The 20,432-nt window shown below is 52.0% G+C and overlaps 1 protein-coding gene across 1 annotated transcript in view; it reads left to right on the forward strand.

The window, feature by feature from the left end:
* Nucleotides 1-20,432, forward strand: part of FOXK1 (forkhead box K1) — an 81,472-nt gene that overhangs the window by 53,676 nt on the left and 7,364 nt on the right. Inside the window, exons 3-9 of the mRNA XM_019637423.1 lie at nucleotides 3,005-3,190; nucleotides 14,626-14,782; nucleotides 15,197-15,343; nucleotides 16,036-16,229; nucleotides 18,752-18,918; nucleotides 19,022-19,306; nucleotides 20,071-20,295. Coding sequence (XP_019492968.1) covers nucleotides 3,005-3,190; nucleotides 14,626-14,782; nucleotides 15,197-15,343; nucleotides 16,036-16,229; nucleotides 18,752-18,918; nucleotides 19,022-19,306; nucleotides 20,071-20,295 — 1,361 coding nt within the window. The remainder of the gene's footprint in view (nucleotides 1-3,004; nucleotides 3,191-14,625; nucleotides 14,783-15,196; nucleotides 15,344-16,035; nucleotides 16,230-18,751; nucleotides 18,919-19,021; nucleotides 19,307-20,070; nucleotides 20,296-20,432) is intronic.

The following is a 20,432-nucleotide window of genomic DNA, read 5'->3' on the forward strand; positions in this document are numbered from 1 at the left end:
AAAACTCCAGCAAGGGCCCAAAACCAGAATGAAAATATTACTAGGAGAATAATTGGCAAAGGCTGCCAGCACCCTGGGGAGATACGTATTCAAAATTAAGTAGCTTCCTGGTGTTTTCTCCTCCTCCTGGGTAGGAGAAAGTCTGCATCAGGATAATTTTTGAAAGAGTGAGTCAGGAGATGCTTTTGAAATAGCTATTGCAATAAATAACATGAAAATGTTCATTGTTAAGCCTTAATTGGAAAATTACTCTTACAGTAGGAACTGATCCCGCTAGTACCAGTTATCAGCTGTTTGGGTTTTCCTGCTGGTGCTGTGCCCACAGCCCTGGCCTAATGCTGCTTGATTTGACTGAAAGCTCAACCTGTGTGCATGTAGTAACTGGAGCCTTAGTTTGGGGAACTGGAAAGGACCTTAGGGGTGACCTTTTCTGTTGGGAGCATCCCCTTTTGTCAGCTAAGAACGCAGAACCCCAGGAGGTCGGGTGAGCGGGTCCAGCTGCCCTCCTGCCTCCACAGTAGCTGCCTATGTTGGGAGCAGGTCCCCACGCCTCACAGCGCTCACAAGTGGGTGACTCTCAGCTGGGACTTGAAGGCAGAAGTCAGGTTGAGAAGTGGAGGGCAGGGACAAGGGGCAGTCTCAAATGGCCTGCTCCCACGGCTTCTCTCCTCACCTGCGCCCAAGGCCACACAGGCTGTGGCTGGAACCCGATTTTCAGGTGCCCAGGCTGGAGCGCTTCCCTCTGGGGCCTGCGCCATCTTTTGTCTTCACCCTAAACCGTTTATAAGATTCCCTGTCTGCCTTGTGATGACCTCTGGCATAGGCCTGAAGCCACATCCTCTTTCTCGGGTCCTGGATGATTGTAGTAGGGTATGATCTCATAGTGACACGGGGACTCTAACTGTGGCCCCTTAGGCAGATAGTAAAATGAGGCTTGTTTTGTCCATTTGCAGCAGTTGAAGGAGAGACAGATGGCAAAGGGCCATAGAAACTGTCTTTAAATATTTGTCAGTACCACTGCCTTCACATCGAACACTGTAGCACAGGTGTGTATGTGCGTGCGCACCCCCACTGCTCATTCTGTCCTGTCATTCGCAAGCAGAGCTCACCTTGGCCTGGCTCAGCTCACCTGTGTGGCTCCAAACTCTCATTCCTTCTCCACTTGGGGACTGCCAGCCCTTCCTAGGACATGAGCTGGGATGGGTGTCGGCTCTGTGACTTACAAAAGCAGACAGGCCTCCAGGTCTGGAGAGACCATAGGCCACAGAAAGCATCTTAGGAGAATGTGTGGTGTGACTTTCTAGCCTGAATACTGATGGAGGAAACTTCAGTTGGGTGTGGGGAAACGAAAGGAAGTGGAAAGGACATGAAGTGTTTCTTTAACTATGGCTTACAAGAAGAAAACTGCAGAATTCTTTTGAATAGCCTTGGGTAGCCCTTTAAGCAGACCCATAGGGGTGATGGTGACTACACACTACAGACACCCCACCCTATCCCATCTCCCAGAAGCAAAACAGCAGCAAACAGGAAAGCAGTTTCGGAAAACGGTATCAAAATCCCTTTGTTCCAATTTTAGGTTTGGAAATAGAAACCCAGTGCCTGTAGGTCAGACTACGTCCCGCTGCTCCACGCCCGGCTGCCAGGCTCCACCTGTGTGACAACGTGGCAGCCCCTCTGCTCGGTATCTGGAAGAATCAGTACTGGCCAGTCGAGCCAGTTTGAGTTACTGCTCTCCCCTGAGACACAGGCGGCTTTCAGACCAGGTGCATCTATTGCTGAGTCATATCGAGAGAAGTGGTTCTCCCCGAGGGGAAGGCACAGGGGTACCCATTCTCCACCAATCATGACCTCAGAACCTATTTGACCTATTCTGAAATCTTGTTTTTTAAAAATGATTTTACTAAGAAAGAGAATTCAGGCGAAGGGGGTGTTTGCCATATCCGCGGGAGGTTGGCGTAGACTGGCTGTTTAAACATTGCCACTGAATTTAAAAAGCGGGCAGGCGTGGACCAAGCAGCCTGCCGCCGTGAAAAGCCCCAGCGCTTCTCGTGTTAAATCACTTGGCATGATCTGGATGCCTTTCTGAAACCATTAAAAGTGCGCTGAAGGTGGATGTTTGTGTACAGTATTTCTAAGTCTCCCTCCCCGTTTTTTATAAAGAGCCTTTTCTAAGTAGTTGCTACAGGTAGACTGTGTCGCTCGTCACTGTGTGGGCCTCCTGCTTTCAAATCTGGGTTCTTGGTTTGAACTAAGTCATGCAGTTAGCAGCTGGTTGGTAACTTGTCAACTCAGATTTCTAGAAGGTGTGCTGAATAAATCATGCCCAGGTTTTGTAGGTACAAGTTTTGTAGAGGTAGATGCCCTTGGGTTCGCATACACGTGATACGTGAGGCTGCCTGCAGCTCGCCTGCGCCATGCTTGTGCGTGTGCGGTCAGTCATCTGCCAGCAGAAAAGGGCAGGCTCTCGGCTCGTAAGCCCAGAACTAATTGTGAAGCCAGCCTGTTAAACTGTGCTCGTCCAGCCATCACTCTTCGAGCTCCTGCGGCGTGCTTATGGGTAGTGTTGCTGCTAGCTGGTCATGCACCATTTGCTCCATATCTTCTCAGTCTTTTAAAATTGCTGCATAAACGGTGCTCATGGTGTCAGTTTCCCAACAAGCACTCTCTGTGGGGCAGCGAGTCCCACGCGGTGTGACAGCAGTGATCACAGCAGACAGGAAGTGGCTCTGTCTGGAACCTCTGTTGGAGATGACATCATAGGTATTTGTCTGGGGCTATTTCTGTCTCTTCTGTTCACATGCGCAGTAAAAAGAAAACTGATGTCAGTGCTAGCATCCTGATGAGAGCATAGGAAATAGGATTGTAGCACATGAGCCACGGAGTGGCCGTGAGAGCTGAGTGGCGGGTTACCGTGCTTTGGATGGACTAGAACGCTCCTGGACTGACCTGGCTTTCTGGCCTTCTTGTTCCCTGTGCCTGACACCCCGCTCTCCTCCTGTTGCAGGTGCACTTTTCGGTTCCCCAGCACGGCCATCAAGATCCAGTTCACATCACTGTACCACCAAGAAGAGGCCCCGGCGTCGCCCCTCCGGCCACTCTACCCGCAGATTTCCCCCCTGAGGATCCACATTCCGGAGCCGGACCTCCGGAGCTTGGTCAGCCCTGTCCCTTCCCCCACCGGCACCATCAGGTAAGCAGCCCTGTGTCCGGCCAGAGCGCTCGCCACCCAGCCCCTCTCCAAAACTGGGTCCCTGTGCTCTAGCAGTTTGTCTGACAAGGAGGAAAATGGCACAGATGTTCTGTGTTTTATACAGTGTTACATATGTTTCTGGAAAATTGCATGTGAATGGAAATTTTGAAACTATTTTGAGAGCGTCAGGGGACCTGACTCCTTAAATGAGTCTCTGGAGAATTCTCCTGTGAAGGGAAGAATCCCTACCTAATTTATCACTTTTCCAGTGGAAATTTTGTATGCGAGGGCCTTTGAAAGCAAGAACAGGTATGATTTTTTTTAAGGCATTGAAAATATTTTAAAGTAGTATTTTGTATACCAGTATTTGGTGAACTTTGTTTTTCTACAATTTATTTGTGGAAATTCTTTGCGAAGTTTTAGAAATTAATCTCGATTTTGAAGAAAGGAAAACCCCCAAACTTTCTCATCCTCGGCATGTTACAGATGTGGGGGGAGGCTTCAGGGGAAACCTGGAGCCTGAGGTCCGTGTGAAGGGTGACGCGTCGCGCTGTCAGCTCTCAGTGGCACGAGTATTTCCAGTGACGGCCACCTTCCTTCCGTCTTCCTCCCGTTTTGTCATAAAGCATAGTGAAAAGATGTGGTTGAGGGACAAGAGTTCATCATTTTTTAAAATAGTTTACTGCTTCACTAAGGACGTTTTAAAATGAAACTGGCTTTCCCCCTTTACTGTGTGTGTGACCTGAAGGTGCCGTGACCGTGAGTGCATTCGGGGCTGGTGCCTCGGTGGCTGCCGCAGCGCACCAGCAGCAGCTCCCACCAGGGCTGTGCATTGTCGTACCAATGTCAGCGCGGTGGAGAAAGCAAACCCGAGTCTTAGTATGGTTGTGAAAATGGTTCCAGCCTCACTGGAAAGGGTCTCAGGGGTTCCCGGGCACCTCTGTGAACCCCGCTGGGAAACCCGCTGCCCTAACAGCTGGAGTTTTGCTATCCCTCCATCTCACCAGGTACAAGGTCCTTGTCCTGCCCACCACCACACTTGGCGGTCCCTGTTTCTACACCTTTTCGAGTTCACATTTGGGATCAGGTGCTGGGTACTCCTGGGTAATAGTCTGCGAGTCACTGTGCCCTTTGTTTTCCTCCCGGACATGCTGGCTATGTGCTGGGAAGTGTTTACGTGGAGTTGCTTAGAGCCCGTTCCTCCAAAGCCACTGAGTGGGTGTGTCTTTGTCCTGCAGAGTGGGGACAGGGGACACGACAGCCGTGAGAGTGGCATGGCCCAGAGCTCCATCGGGGCCTGAGTCCTGGTTCTGGGAGAGCTGCGGGCAGCAGGGGCAGGTTCCTGCAGCCTCGTGGGGCCGTGTTTTGTCTCGTCCGTGAAGTTCGCAGCCTTTCTCTGCGGCCAGCACTCAGCACTCCTTACGTTTCCTCACCGTTGTCTGTGATGATGAGGATGATGAGACATAACTGCTGAAAACCTCGTGTGTGCTGGGCCCTGTGCTAGCACGGGGCACACATGACTTTACTCGCTCTTTACTTGGACTTTTTTCTTAAGCTCATTTCAGATTTCTAGCAATACCTCCATTCTAAAACCCAAAAGTTAGCATGTGATCGATCTCACTGCTTTTTCAGACACCTAACTTGTATTTCACGTAAAACATGAGAACTCCATTTGAGTTCACGGTTTAGTTGTGCTATGAAAATGCTCTTACATTTATTTATATGTGTATAACTTATACATAGGTAAAAGAAAAATTATAGGTATTAAAAGGATGTAGCCACTTTGGAAAATAGTCTGGCAGTTCCTCCAAGTGTTAAACAGAGGGTTACCACAGGAGCCAGCAGCTCACTGGGTCCTAAGGTCCGTGCGATGTGAAAACACGAACACAGTGGTTCATGGCAACATTAGTCTATTCATAATAGCCCCAGGTGGAAACAGCTCAAATGTCTGCCAGCTATTGTCTGTGGATAAATAAAACATGGGCTGTCCTTACAATGGAATATTGTTCAGCCATAAAAAGCACTGATACCTGGTTCAGTGTGGATGGTCCTTGAAAACATGCCGCATGTAAGAAGCCAGGCACAGCCGACCGCACATCGTAGGATTTCCTCCATATGAAATGTGCAGAACAGGCAAGTCTCTAGAGAAAGGAAGCAGGCAAGTGGCTGCCTGGGCTGGGCGGGTGAAGGGAGAGACCGCTGCCCGTGAGGGGCTTTCTCTGGGGCGCTGACAATGTTCCGGAATTAGACACTGGTGATGGTTCCACAACTCTGTGGATACACTGAAAACCACTGAGTTGTACACGTGAAATGGGTGGATGGCATACACAGTACGTGAAGTTGGTCTCAGTGAAGCTGATAAAAACACATGTAGTGACACTTTATCCACAGCACTTTCAAGCCGCTGCAGGAACATTCCACAGTGTTCCGCACACTGCCGGAAGCCGAGGGCTTGTGAGAACCATGTCCTGTGCTCTGTGAGGGGGACAGTGAAGGGCCTTCCATCCACATCCAGTGAAAAGCACTGAATTATTAACATTCAGTTTGTAACCCAGCCAAGTAGACACTTTTGAAGGAGAAAAATGTTTGGGTTAGTACCCGGAGGGCTTCATAATATAAATATATGTATTTCCCAGTCATATTCCAAATAAAAATAGTAGCCAACTGGTTGGCTACTATTCAAGCAGAGAGAGCTCTGCGTATTGAAGTTGCTTTTGTGTTAGAAGGAAGGCCGTGGTTCCTAAAGGAGTTCAGACGATATTTTTACGAAGCAGAATTAGCAGGTGTTGCCGGAGCTGTTCTGAATCAGGCTGTGGTGTGATGACTGAGGCCGCAGCTCCACTCCGTTTATATTTAACTTGCTCTTGGGGCTGGAGTCGGTCAGGTGGGGGTGGCACTGTCCCCACTCTGTCCTTTTATTTGAGGGCTGCTTGTTTTAATTTAGTGAAATATTTGCAGAGAAAGTAATAACTTTGGGACAGGCTTTCTCACTTTTTGGCCTTTAATTAAGTGTCACCAAAAGGGTTTCTGTTTACATCCGTTTATCTTAGCACTGTGGAATGCAGCTGAGTGTTTTAGACGCCCTTGAGGTTTTGCTTGCCAAGATCCTTTTCACTGTAGGGGAGGAGCCCGAGTATTTACAAACAGCCCTGGCCTGCCCTTCCTCTCCTCCCTGGGACCCTCCCCAAGAGACCAGGCAGGCTGCACCCCTCGCGGGTGGTGTGGGAGCCGAGTGGAGCGGCTTCCCAAGGAAGCTGGCCATGTGGGAGGGCCCTGACACCTTGGCAGCCGGGGCCCTTTCTAAGAATGCCGGCGAGGCCCAGGGCACCCTCCCCCCCTCCGGTCTGTTCTCCTAATTTGGCGTGACTGCGCCCTGCTGGCCCCATTGGCCAGCTCGGTGCCTGCAGTTATGGGACCTCGGCTGGGTGGCTTTTTCTCCCTGGAACTGGGTTTCTCCTGTACCTTGCCCTAAGCCCCTGCCCTCTCCACGATTTTGGGAGTGGCTGTACCTGTGGAAACATTCTCCCCAATAAACAGCCCCCGCCCTGCCCTCCTGATCAGCTGCCTTCCTCCCTGTTTTGCCTTTTTTACTTCCCCTAGGTTACGTGTGTGTGTGTGTGTGTGTGTGTGGTTTTTTCTTCTTTTTTTCCGCCCTGAAGTACTCCACCCAGAAAATGAATGAACTCTCTCTCTTTGAAATAAATTTTGCTGTCTTAAGCAGTTTTGTTGACTTTTTGTTTTGTTTTGTTTTGCAAAGAAGTGGTGTTTTTAGGAAAGAAGAAATTGGTTAATCATTTCCTTAGGTATTGCAAAAACAGTCTGAAAAGTGCTCCTTTGAGCTAGAGTTTTAAGAAAACGGCCAAAATTAAACTGAAGAAAGACACAGCAATTTAGAATAACTAAATTTTACTCTTAAGAGCAAGATTCTAGAAGCTGTTTTTTAGGAAGGCTTTTATTGATTTTCTAATACAAAGATCAAAAATGAAAGTAATGTGTTTATTGAAATTTGGCAAAGGTTATCAGAACATGATACAAAACAAAAAGCAACTGATTCAAAAATCTTAATCATGACCTTCAAGCAGTGTTCTACTTTATTGCTAGATAAAATTCAGCTCCAACTGTTGGTTTTGTTGTGCGATGTTAGATAGCTCTCAGGTTTGGAGGTTATCGGGTCTACATTAGAAGTGCTTTGGTTTTTCTGGCAAACTCTGGATGCTTCCTGAAGAGTGATGTATCCTGCTCGAAGGTGTCTAGCTGCAGCCTGAGCTCCAGGAGTGTGGTTCTTCCGGCTTGAAGCCACACACAGCAGGGCTCCAGGAGACTCACCATTTGTGGGTCACCTAGGGGGTCATTTTACTTTTCTGCACCCCCCTGCCCCATCCACACCCACCTGGTCCTGTTCTCCATCTGAAAACCTCAGAGGGATACAAATTGGTTCATTCACACAGGAAGACTGGGCCTCCATGTCCTTTATAGTATCTCTTCTCAAATCCCTACCAGGGTGTGTTTGGGCTGTGACCTGTTGAGAGAAAGTTGAATGAAGCTTGTACTTAAGTTCCTGTCTCTGCTAGAGTGCTGCTGGGAGTGGCGTTTCCTGGTTCTCCGGTATATCTCAGGGGGGCCCTTTGAAGGTTCATGGTTAATATTTTCTTGGGTGTGCCTGCTGGGCGACGCCCAGCCTGTGTGGGTACATGGTGGTCACAGAGCCCTTCCCAGATTGTACCCTCTGGGATTCGGGAAGCAGGAAGAACCTAGGGGGAAGGGGCTGAGCGCAGCACAGAGCCGCCCCACCCCCCAGTCTGCACAGGGGTGGGCCTACTCCGCAGAGTGATGGGAGCTTGGGTGGGCCTGGGCTGAAGATAGCTGGGCTGCTTGCTGATTGATTTTCACTGGGGCAACATGCATGTCAGAAACCGGCCTCAAAATCGCTTCCCAGGATTTCACAGCATTGAATCTGCCGTCAGGGAACACAGACATTCTTCGCCACAGGTCTAAGGAACAGGTCTAAGGAACTGGCCTCTGTGAATTTTCTTTCCATATTTTTTTTTTCAGGTCACAGAAATACTATACAGGCATTATACAGAATTCAGACATTTCAGAACACAACCACTCCCCCAGTGACATCCCCAGAGATAATTATGTCCATGAGGTGCATCTTCCTCAGCATTCTCTAGCAGCCGTTCTCAACCTTCCTACGCCGCGACCCCTTAATACAGTTCCTCATGTTGTGGTGACCCCCAACCATAAAATTATTTTCGTTATTACTCCATAACTGTAATTTTGCTACTGTTATGAATCGTAATGTAAATATCTTTTTGTTTTTCGATGGTCTTAGGCGACCCCTGAGAAAGGGGCGTTCGACCCCCAAAGGGGTCGCGACCCACAGGTTGAGAACCGCTGCTCTAGAGCTTATCAACAGGCATCATTATCTGTTATCCTCCCCACAAAAGACCCGTAGTGTTCACCTGGCCCTGCAGCCTGATAGTTTCCTCCTTTCACACTGTCTTGGCACCTTTCCGTGTCACTGCATCTCAGTGGCTGCAGAATGGCCTGCCTCATGGATGTGCCATAATGTGGTTCCCTCTGAGGGACGTGTGGCCACTCCCTAGGCCTCCTGTCACAGTGCTGTGATCACCTTCTCACAGGTCAGTGGCATGTCACTTATCGGAAATTGCCTTTCAGAAACGTCTAAACATTTTCTACCGAGGCTGTAGAACACTCAGATTTAGTTGTTGTTAAAAATATGCTCTTTACATCAGGCCACAAGGATTTCAGAACAATAATAAAAAGGGAAACCGTTACCGCCGTACATGCCAGGCCTATACTGAGCCTGGATACACAGCACATCCTTGAAGCTCTGCAGTAATCCTGCAAGGCACAGGCGTTTCCGTCCCCACTTTACAGATCAGGAAACTGAGGTGCCAAGAGAATAAGACTGCCAGGAGACTGCAGAATGGTGGAGCGCTGTTTAGGGAGTGCCCACACGGATACTGGCAGTACTGATTTATTTCATTCATGTTTTGTAAAGGCTTATTTTTATCAAAGTAATATATGCACATGGTGCAAGAATTCAAACGGTTCTACAAGGATCTTGACGGTAGAATAGCAGTGCCCTGGCCACGTCCCCATCACTCGTGGCCCAAGACAGTCCCTCTGTCTCTGTTTCTTACACAATTCTCGGTTTCTCCGGTTTGGATATGTTGTAGATTGACTTCCATTGTGAATATTAGGATTTAGCCTTTCTTCCCTACCCCATCCTCCCAGTAAGAGTCCATCAGAACTGTTGCTCTAATTTGAGTTGCATTTTCCTCAGCATAACCTTCTAGTGTACCAAGAACTGTTGGTTTTGTTACGGTTGCATTTCCTCGGTGTAACAATGTACTAAGAACTGTTGGTTTCCTTAGTGTTGCATGTCCTCGGTAACCTTGCAGTAGTTACAGCCTTTTCCCTTCTGGTGCGTTGCTTGTCCTCCTGGGAGTTGTACAGCCCCTTTTCTGTGCTTGGTTGGATCTCCATGTACTTAGGATTGGCGCCCATCCCACCCTCTGCCCAGCGTCAGTGTCTATCGCTCACACCTTCACTGAGATACCTTCCTCTGGAGTCCAGCCCCCCATCCCCCAACCCAGACTGGGCACCTCTGACCCTGAGGTCAGTTTCCCATCATCCTGGGCCTTCCCGCTTTCCTGACCCCATCTTTCCCTTTCCCCATCTGCTGCTTCGTTTTCGTGGAGAACATCCTCTAGTCACTTCCTGGGAGAGGGGACAGGAGAGGTAAATTATAAAAAAAAAATCTCCCTTGCCCGAAAATTATTATTCTCCATTTACACTAGATGGTTTCACTGTGCATAGCTCTAGATTGGAAACATCTTTCCCTCAGAATTTCCATTGCAGAGGTTAGAGGATGCTGTGTGTCCAGCCTCAGCACAGTCTTGGCATGTAAGTGTATGGCAGTCAGTTTCATTTTTATTACTGTTCTTAATAGCTTCGAGTGGTGCTGTTACACCCTTCTGACTCCTGATTCTTTTGTGCACGACGTCCCCTGGACGCACTTGGCTCTCTGTGTGTCTGCAGCCCACAGCTGGCGAGGGCTCATCTTCATCCACTGGGCTGGATGTGAAATGGGGGCCTTTCAATGTGAAGACTCACTTCCTACAACTCTAGGAAACTTTCTTATTATTTCTGTGAATTTTTTTTGCTGCATGTCCTTATTCTTTCCTCCCCTTTTCTCTTCCTCTGTCCTGTCTCTTACCCGTTTTCAGAGCAATTTCCTCGAGTCTGTCCTTCCACCTTTCATTAAACCTTTATTTCTCCTTTTTTTAAAAAAATTGAAGAGCATTTCCTGGTTCTCTGAATGTGCTTTTAATAGTGCCCTTACCATCTATCTCCTCTGTACAGTCTTTCTACTTCTCTGGGGTGCTAACCATGTTTTATTTTGCTTTGCCGTCTCCGCCTTCATCATCCTGTCCTGTCTTCGGAGCCCTTCCCTGTGTTTCCTTGTGCTCCGTGTCCTGTCTGGTAGCCCAGCCCCTCAAACAGCAGGTGTTCCTCGGCCAGCTGTTACTCCTTAGGATGAGGAACTACACGCCTCCAGGAAGCTGGAAAAAGTTAGGAGGGGAACCTGTAACTTTATTCCAATGGTGTTTTGAATAAGAAATTCTATATACTTTAACTAAAGCATCTATTTTCTAGAGTTAAAAAATGCCTAATTTTCAAAAAAATCCAAAAGGCATTAATAAAAAGTAGAATTACCACTTACCTCTGTATTCATTATAAGTGATCTTCTACCTGAGAAGTCTTTATCAGCTCAACTGCTGTCCCTTCCAGGAGCTAATTATATTTTTAAACTGAAAATTAATCATCTAAAATCTCAGTACCCTTCAAAAACAAAAACTTGAGGTGCTAGAAAGCTGCTTGAAGGGTCTCTGAAATGTTGGTGTGGGTCTGGGCTCGGGGGGGGGGGACTCTGAGCGGCCCCTCCTGTGGGTCCTGCCAGCATGGAGCCCATGCCCCGCCCCAGCCCTCCAGTTCCATGTTTAGGGTGTAGGCTTGCCCCTGGCTTGTTCCCATGGCACCTCCCTCCCCCAGAAGTCCGCAGGCCCCTCCATCCATGCAGGGCGGAGGGGACCTGGATCGTCTGACAGCCTTCAGCCTGGCCTGTCTCTCTGGCAACACTGCCCCCCACAGCTGGGCAGCCCCAAATCCCCACTTGGATTTCAGAGCTGCGAGGTCCACCTCCCAGCTGGCTGGCATGGGAGGGCCTGCCACCCCACTGTTTTCCTGCAGCCCCCGGGTGCTTTCCGGGTCGGCTCACAGTTCCAGGCAGAGCCGGCCAGCCCGGCACCTGAGCTGGCATCATGGGCCTATTGAGGACTGGGGCGCCATGGAAAAGGCTCATTGCTGGCTCCGGGGACAGACATCTGTTAGCTGGCCCAGCAGTGGCTTTGGGCTTTTTGTCAGGTTTGTTTTTCTCAGCTCGAATTCTTATCCCCATGTAAGACCTGGAAACCTTCTCCTGTCAGGCTGTGTGTTCTTTCCCAGTATCATAAACAAAGGATGTAAATATTGCCAGGTGTGTCTCAGATGGTCACAGAAGCCGCCACGTTCTAGACCTGGGCTGTCACGGTGCCAGTGTGGGTTTGTCCTGGCGAGACAGTGGCCCAAGTCCAGAGCAGCTGCTGGCAGGACAGGCCACCTCGAAGAGTCACTACTCTACCTGAAATGGAAATTTGACTTCGGAATTGTTTTCCATAAAAGGGGACTCAGTGACTGACAGCCTGAAGTGCACGTTCAGCTCCATGTCCACCTTTAATCGGAAGTGGGGGGACAGGTGCTGTGTCACGTGACATCTGATGCTGCTTTACCATGCCCCAAATTCAGACTCCTCACACACCTGGGCTGTTGGAGGACCCCCCGTGAAGTGAGTGGTTCTTTGCTTAAGCCTGGCGTCCCATGAGGGCCCAGCCTGTCTTCCCTCTCCCATCCCCTCAAGAGACACACGTGTGTGTTTGTACTTCAAGGACTTTTTTTCTGGCTTTGCTTATTGACAGGGAGCTTTTCAGTGGAATACGATGAAGTTCCCATGTTGGACACTGACTGCCTTGGTCAATGGCCCCCACCCCTTGGCCCGTCTCCCCGGAGGCCCGGCTCTGAATTGAGTATTTTACAGCCCGACGACACTCCCCTTACGTGGCATCTAGCCTGCCTCCTTCCCCTCAGGAGGTGTGATGTCAGGGTGGCCGGGTACCAGGCACGGCCCTTGGCCGAGGCCAGCTGAATGGGGTGTATTGAGAAGCTAGCTGCTCTGAGGCCGGAAAGGCCGTGTGTGCAGACGCACGTTCCCCCGGCTTGGCCTGCTGGGCAGGCTCTGGGGATCGGGCTCTGCCCAGCCATCCCTGTTTGCCGAAACTTCGCCAGAGACGGTTCGTCAGCATAAGCCGCCCAGCACAGCCAGCGTGGGGCAGAGGCCGGCCTGTTCCTATGTGTGAGTGAGCTTTACAGCCTGTCGCTTCCATTTGAAAGCGTTCTATGGGAAAGGAAGCCATCTCTCTGGGTTTTGCCTTCTGAGGGTTAGATAAACATTTTTTATGATCCTTTACAAAATATGACCTGGGACGGGCAGCATGGCCCACATGCCTAATCCCAGGAGTCTCTGTGTCCCCTCCACCAGTAAAGGCACCCTGTCGTCTCACGCAGGATCAGGAATCTGCCTTCCACCAGGTTGGATGTGAGCCTGACTCCAGGAGGGTGGTGTGTTCCTGCCGGTTCTCGGCCCTGTGGTCCAGAGCACGGCCTCATGTGCGGTTTGTCTGTGTTCAGGTCCAGTAGGGACGCTGAGTGGCCGGGAGCAGGGGAGCTGTCGGCAGCGCCTGGCAGAAGGCAGCCCAGAGAACCTTCAGGAAAAGCCCCCACACCAGGCCGCGTGTCCACGGAGCACTTGGTTCCCAAGTGGACGCATTTGAAGAGCCTGGTTTTGAGTGTGTGATGATGTCACTAGCACGGTCCCTTCTGCCTCCTGCCCAACTTTATAAGCTTGGGTTTGGTGTGTCTGGTTCAGAATTAAATTCAAAAACTGCTTTTACCCTCGCTTCCTACCTCTAACAAGCTCTCTCACAATTGTTGGGTAAAGTTTCTGTCCTCACAGCACGTGCCTGTCTCTACCATATTTGGGGACTCCAGTGGAGAAGAGACCAAGAATCCCCAAATCAGGGCCCTTACAATTGTATTTGGCTTACACAGCAGATTCATTACTGGGCAGGGATACCGACCGTGGTTGAATTTCTCATTCATATCCATCACCAAGCAGTTCTCAGTCACAGCACTTGATTCTTTCATGCACCCTTCCTCCATCAGTAGCGATTTCTTGCTCTCTCCCACCTGCCGTGTGCTATAGATAACCCCCCGCCCGAGGGAGGCCCACATGTAAACCGGGGTCACCATCCTGGACCCGTGAGAGGAGGAAGGTTCCAGCATCCAGGAAAGGGGATGGGGATAACGTTTGAGCTGCAGCTGTGGGGGTTTTAGAGGTATCTTCTTATTCAGACATGATGGGGGCGCCTGGAAGACAGGACACAGAAGCGCATGGGGCGTGACCAGATGGCTCTGGGTGGGGCATTGGCTTTGGAGGCGTTTGTGCAGGCAGGGCCTCCTGTCCCCACGATTGATAAGTGGGAGGAGGGGGACCTGTGGTTCCATGGGGACAGGTGACCATGGGACTCTGGTTAGCTCCCAGCAGAGGCACTTTTTGCCTGGGTTTGTTGCCCACTGTTAGTGCGTTTGTTGGTTTTCTCTGAATATCTTGTAATAGAATTTTCAGGATCAATATTTTGATGTGGTTTGATAAGCAAAATCCACGGTGTTACTGAGAGGAAATAGGCCTAAGCCTGTGGCTGGGGAGCCAAGCCCCTTTGGGGTTGGCCGGCAGGGGTGCGGGCCTCATATCCCAGGTACCGGCTGAGGACTGGCCTCCAGATGGGCGCGGCCTCAGAGGAGGAGCCCGAGAGGTTTCCAGCCATGTGTTTGGCTGCAGTTTCAACCTAGGATTGTCACTGCAACCCAGGAGAGCCTCCTGCTGCCCAGAGATACCTGGAGGGCCAGTGAGGCTTTCATCCAGCAAGTACATATGTCACACGTGCCTTCTGGTTCCCTGACCTTTGCTCACAGCGCCATCGTGTGGACGAGGGAGCTCTAGGCAGTGGGCTGTTGGGCTGTCCTGCCCACAGTGTCCTCTGCCTGCATCCTTGGTCGTGGACCCTGTAATGTGGCTCTGGTCACAGTTGGCCCTCCTTTATCAAGCGTTGGTGCAGTGTCATGGTAGCATCCTGTCGTGAATTTATCTTCCCCCATCCCCCACCATCCAGGGAGGTGCTGAAATCCTGTTTCCTACACGAACTCCTCCTCAGGATCGTGATCTTATGACGTGTCTTTTCTCTCCACAGTGTTCCCAACTCCTGCCCGGCCAGTCCACGTGGAGCCGGGTCCTCCGGCTACCGCTTTGTCCAGAACGTGACCTCGGACCTGCAGCTGGCAGCAGAGTTCGCTGCGAAGGCCGCCTCAGAGCAGCAGGCTGACACGTCTGGAGGGGACAGCCCCAAGGTCTCAGTGGGCCGCATGGGGACGGGGCGTGCGGGCGGGGCAGGACTCCAGTGACCACAGTGGGGGCCACTCCCCTTCCCTGCCCATGTCGTGCACTTTGCTCATGTGCTCAGGAGCGTGTAGGCACCATGGACAGTGCTCCCCCCTGTTTCCTGTTCAACCTGCTGTTGACTGAACAGTCTCGGTGTTTTAATAACAGTCTGAGAAAAACGACAGGTTTTTTTGCCTTACGGCTCCTTAGTTTGAAGCGAGCACATTGACGGAGCAGGTGTAGGTCACCGGGGCTGGTCCCAGTAGACACACTGTTGAGTTCCTGTCCCTACCGGGAGGGCTTCTTCACCCCGAGGGGACAGGTGGGTCGGTTGGACTTGGGAACATGTCTCGGGCTCACCCCGCAGTGTCTGTTTCCCTCAGGACGAGTCGAAGCCGCCGTACTCCTACGCGCAGCTCATTGTGCAAGCCATCTCCTCGGCGCAGGACCGGCAGCTAACACTAAGCGGCATCTACGCCCACATCACCAAGCATTACCCCTACTACCGGACGGCCGACAAGGGCTGGCAGGTGAGGCTCGCGCCGGGGCCTGGCCCGAGTCAGCTTTCTTAGAAAGAGAGATTCCTCCAGATGAGCAGGACAGGGGCAGGGATGCTGTCCTTGGAGACCTGCAGTAGATCTACAGTGAGTTGCACCCCAGTGAACCCAGAATAGTCTTTCCTCCCTCTGAGGTCCAGAAACGTGAAGATTGGTGCATCTGCCTTGTTACACTTGTGTGCCGTATGCGTTACAATCCTGTGCTGATTTGGAAATACGCCATCCACGTTACTCACAGCCATCCGCATGTATAAATGGTGTGGCTTTCTTTGTGTGGGATCCTAAGACCTTCGTCTGCGTTGGGCATAACCAACATGTCGCACTCATTTATATATCTCCATAATTGTCTTTCCTGTTTGCTCATGGACCCAGCGCAGGTGTTGAACTGGGCGCGCTCCTCAACCCTGGCTTGCCTTTGTCTTGCTTTTTCTATAAAGCGTGATAGTGACAGTGCGCTGAATTTTGATGGGAAAAACTACCTGTGCCTTTCTCTGCACCTCCTCGTGATACACAGTTAGTTACCTGGCCAGCCCACAGGGAGCCCTCGCTGGCAGGAAGCCCGGGCTGCTGTCACCTGTGGTCTCTCGTCATCGCGTTCTGAGATGGACGGGTTGGGGTTCATTTTCTGATCTGCTGCTGATTGGTGACTGTCTGCTTCCCTGCAGAATTCTATCCGGCACAACCTCTCCTTGAACCGCTACTTTATTAAAGTCCCTCGTTCCCAGGAGGAGCCTGGGAAGGGGTCTTTCTGGCGAATAGACCCTGCCTCGGAAGCCAAGCTCGTGGAGCAGGCCTTCCGGAAACGGAGGCAGAGGGGCGTCTCCTGCTTCCGCACCCCCTTCGGGCCTCTGTCGTCCAGGTAAGCCCGGCTTCCCCAGGTGTCCGTGTTCACACTGGCATTTGGGGCACTTGAAACCCGTCACCTTTTCTTTTTCTGAGGGAGGATACCTCAGGACCAGTGAAACCTGCAGTTGTCAAGCCAGTAATCTGCTGGCCACCCGTCTAATGTGTCAGTTCTTAGAAGCTGAACTGTGCGCAGCAGTGGGAATGGCGTCTGCAAATGGGGACGGGGGTGAAACAGGTACAGCTACAGTGACGCTTGTAGCATGAGGTTTTCTGTTGGAGAGACACGGCGAATAATCACCCCCTTCCCTAACGGATGGAGCACTGCGCCTCAGGAAGGACAGACGGAAGCAGAGCTCAGACAGACTGTCAGCCGTAAAGCAGATGTCGGGATGGAGCCCCTGTCTCCCTCACCCCGTCCCCAGCGGCACCGCCTGCCCCCCAGGCCCAGGCCTGTCCTGCTGCACCTGTGTGTGGCCAGCATGGTCCAGAGGGGCGCAGGCTGCGTGCAGACAGGCCCAGTGGTCCTGCGATGATCACCAATCCAGGGAAAAGCGTGGGTGAAGAGATGGAAAGATGGATGCTCTCAGAAACCCTCCCAACTAGAAGGAAATGTTAGCATCTGATGCTCTCCATTTCCAGATGGTGTTTCAAACACAAGTATACAAAGACGCTTCGATATTCAGAAATGAATTTGTGGTACAGGGTCTGTTGTAATTTTCACTTGTCTTATCAAAGTAGAAATTGGAACTAAGGTGAATTGGTCATATAGGTAAGGTAGGGATTCAAAGAAGTGTTTAATGACATTTGGGATGCATCAGCTGAGCTCACATTTTCCAAAGCACCACATTGCTTAACTAGGAATGTGGAAAGCAGTTTTGTCAAACTGGTTAGTTTCCTGGGGCTGCCACAACGAAGTACCGCAAACTGGCAGCTTACACAACAGAAATGTAATCTCTCCCGGGTCTGGAGGCTGAAGTGTGGGGTCAGGTGTGGCCAGGGCTTCCCTCTGAGGCTGGGAGGGAGGACCTGCTCCGGGCCTGTCCCCAGCTCCTGGGGGTTTGCTGGCCATCTCTGACGTTCCATGGCTGAGGACGCGTCACCCCACCCTCAGCCTTCATCTTCACATCGTGTTCTCTGTGTGCATGTCTGTGTCCACATGTCCCCTTTGGACATCTGGTCACTGGATTAGGGCCCACCCTCCTGACATCATCTAACCTGGTCACGTCTGGGAGGATCCTCTGTAAAAACCCTGCCTCCAGGAAGGCCCCCTTCCAGGGCACCAGAGGTTAGGATCCCAACATATCTTTTTGGGGACAGTTCAACCCATAGCAGTGCCGGCACATTTTTCACTTGTAGATCACCCCGTGACCAGCTAGGGGTTACTTCCTGGGGCTTCTCTGTGTGCCTAGCACTGCCCAGGAAACACTGTGTAAGGGGTGTCTGTGAAGGTGAACCCATCCTCGAGGCCACACTGCAAGCCGGGGATCCCTGAGCTCATGTAGACTTTGCACAGGGTATCGAGATGGGGGACTCTCAGTGCAGGAGGATGGGGTAACAGAAGCTTTGGTGTGGGCTATGGCCTAGATGTGTGCTGGGGGCAGAGGGCTGGCAGGAAACAGGATTAGCTGGGTAGAGGAAAGCTGGATCAGAGACACCCAACAGGAGTTTGTAACTGAGTGCCGTTATAGACTCGAGGGTGGCAATGACTCGGTCACTCCCAGCCTGAGCGTCGGAATCCGCAGACAAGGACTCCACGCCTGGATGGAGCACAGACCAGCGAGGCAGGGAGGCGGGAGAAGCAACAGGCTAGACTGGAGGAGACAGAGGGAGCCGGGTCTCTGCCTGTGGAGACCGTGGAGACGCAGCACCCCCTTGTCATTGGGGAGACAGGGTGTGTGTAATGTGGGTCATAGAGGCAAAATGAAAACCAATCCCCCAACTGCGTCTGGGGAGCCCCAGCACCCTGCCTCTGTGAGTTTGTGTTGATCCCATGCATGTTCGGGGCACGGGGGGACCATGTGTCCTTGTGTTACTCATGCTTGACGGTACCCTAAGCAGAAAGTCCCAGTGCTACACAGTCCAGGCAAGCGCCAGCTGGCAGGAACTGGACCAGGACGAGCAGTGCCGGGGTTCCGGGGCGGCAGGCTTCCACCGGGAGTTACTCTGCGGGACAGCGCGTTGTTCTTTCTGCTGTAGACTTGTCCTGCTGGGAAATGTGTGCCTGTCTCACAAAGCTTATGTTTATAACAGAAGAGGGAGCCACGGTCCCGGGAGACCAGCTGGTCCCTTCTGGATGTCGCTTTTGCTGGAGCTGCAAACAGTGCAGTCCCCGCCGTGTGCTGGGCTGCTCTTACGATTGTCGGGTGGCAAGTTGTCACTGCAGGAGTGTTAGTGTTGGAAACCTCCGTGAGGACGGAGGAGCTGGGCACGGGCAGACATGGATGTGCACACACCTGTGTTTCACGCTTTCTGAGCGGCGTTTCCTGTCTCCGCGTGTTTGCTTACTGCCGCGCCCCCTTCTCCCCTGTTTCTTAGGAGTGCTCCAGCTTCACCCACTCACCCAGGGCTGATGTCCCCTCGTTCCAGTGGCCTGCAGACTCCAGAGTGCCTGTCTCGGGAGGGCTCCCCCATCCCACATGACTCTGACTTTGGTTCAAAGTTAGCTGCTGTTCCCGAGTACCGGTATTCCCAAAGCGCACCCGGTGAGAGCGGGTTTGTCCTTGTCTGCTGTGGCGGAACCCATCATCGGGCCCTGGTGGGGAGCGCCTGGCGTGCCCGCTGACCTCATGCCCTTTGTCTGTGCAGGCTCTCCCGTCAGTGCCCAGCCCGTGATCATGGCCGTGCCTTCCCGACCTCCTAGTTTAGTGGCTAAGCCCGTGGCCTACATGCCAGCATCCATAGTGACGGCACAGCAGCCCTCCGGCCATGCGATCCACGTCGTGCAGCAGGCCCCCCCTGTCACCATGCTCAGGGTCGTCACCTCCTCCGCCAGCTCTGCCAATGGGTACATCCTCGCCAGCCAGGCCTCAGCAGGGGGCTCCCACGAAGCGGCGGGCACAGCTGTATTGGACCTGGGCAGTGAGGCGAGAGGTAATGTAGCCATGTGGATACTTGCTGAGTGTCCAGGAGGTTGAGCCGTCAGCCTGGGCCTTGGGGACTGAGCCCCGGCGTCGGGGTCAGAGCCAGTGGCTCAGGCTGCTGCTTCTCCCTGCCACTTGATGTTTGGGGCATATGTCCTTTTGCATCAGCGCTAGTCGTCCTCCAGAATGCATCCCTCCTCGTGTGACTGCCTTCGGGTGCGTGGAGCCCCTGAGGGCACTCGGGGGCTGCCCAGACCTGGAGCCTAGAGGACAAGTTCTCTCGAGCCCCCAGTGAGGAGCCCTTAGCAGTCATTTAAAGTAAAAGGGGTTACAAACCTGGGTCCCAGGGAATTGATGGGGTAAATAGTGAGGATGAAGGTGGGACCTGGGGAGGCCCGCAGGCGTCGCTGGGAGCCAGGCAGCATCTGCTGGCCTCGCTCACCACGGGCTGATCTCAGTGTCACTTCTAGTGCTGTCATGTGACAGATGCACTAGATAAAGAACGCTAAGTTATGGCTCCACATGCAAATTGCCTCATTCTAAGTAATTCATCTTCCTTCTCACATTACTTTTGGGTTGGTTAAAGTTTAAGGTATTTACATTTTTTTCTAAAACCCTGTTAATTGTTCTTGTTTCAAACCTTATCTCATTAGTGGGATTTTTCTTTTGAGGACCAGATTTTTTCCCCAGTGTCAGTGCCTCAAAACCACCACTTGCTTTCCCCAATAATGGCCATCCTGCCACAGGGGGTCCTCACGCACGCTCTTCCCACAGGCTTGGAAGAGAAGCCCACCATTGCGTTTGCCACCATCCCTACCGCCAGCCGGGTCATCCAGACAGTGGCCAGCCAGATGGCCCCAGGGGTCCCCGGACACACGGTCACCATCCTGCAGCCGGCCACCCCGGTCACCATTGGGCAGCATCACCTTCCGGTCCGGGCCGTCACTCAGAATGGAAAGCACGCTGTCCCCACAAATAGCTTAGCCAGCAGCGCTTACGGTGAGTCAGCCCTGCCGGCCTCCGAGCCCCGGCTTAGCCTGTGGTTTAGTCCATAGTCAGTGCAGCAAGAGAATGTTCTTCCAGTTAATCCCATTGGCTAGTCGGTGCAGTCCGTGTTTTTGAGCACCTGCTATGCT

The sequence above is a fragment of the Hipposideros armiger genome, unplaced genomic scaffold (assembly GCF_001890085.2).
Source record: "Hipposideros armiger isolate ML-2016 unplaced genomic scaffold, ASM189008v1 scaffold_33, whole genome shotgun sequence".
Lineage (NCBI taxonomy): Eukaryota > Metazoa > Chordata > Mammalia > Chiroptera > Hipposideridae > Hipposideros > Hipposideros armiger.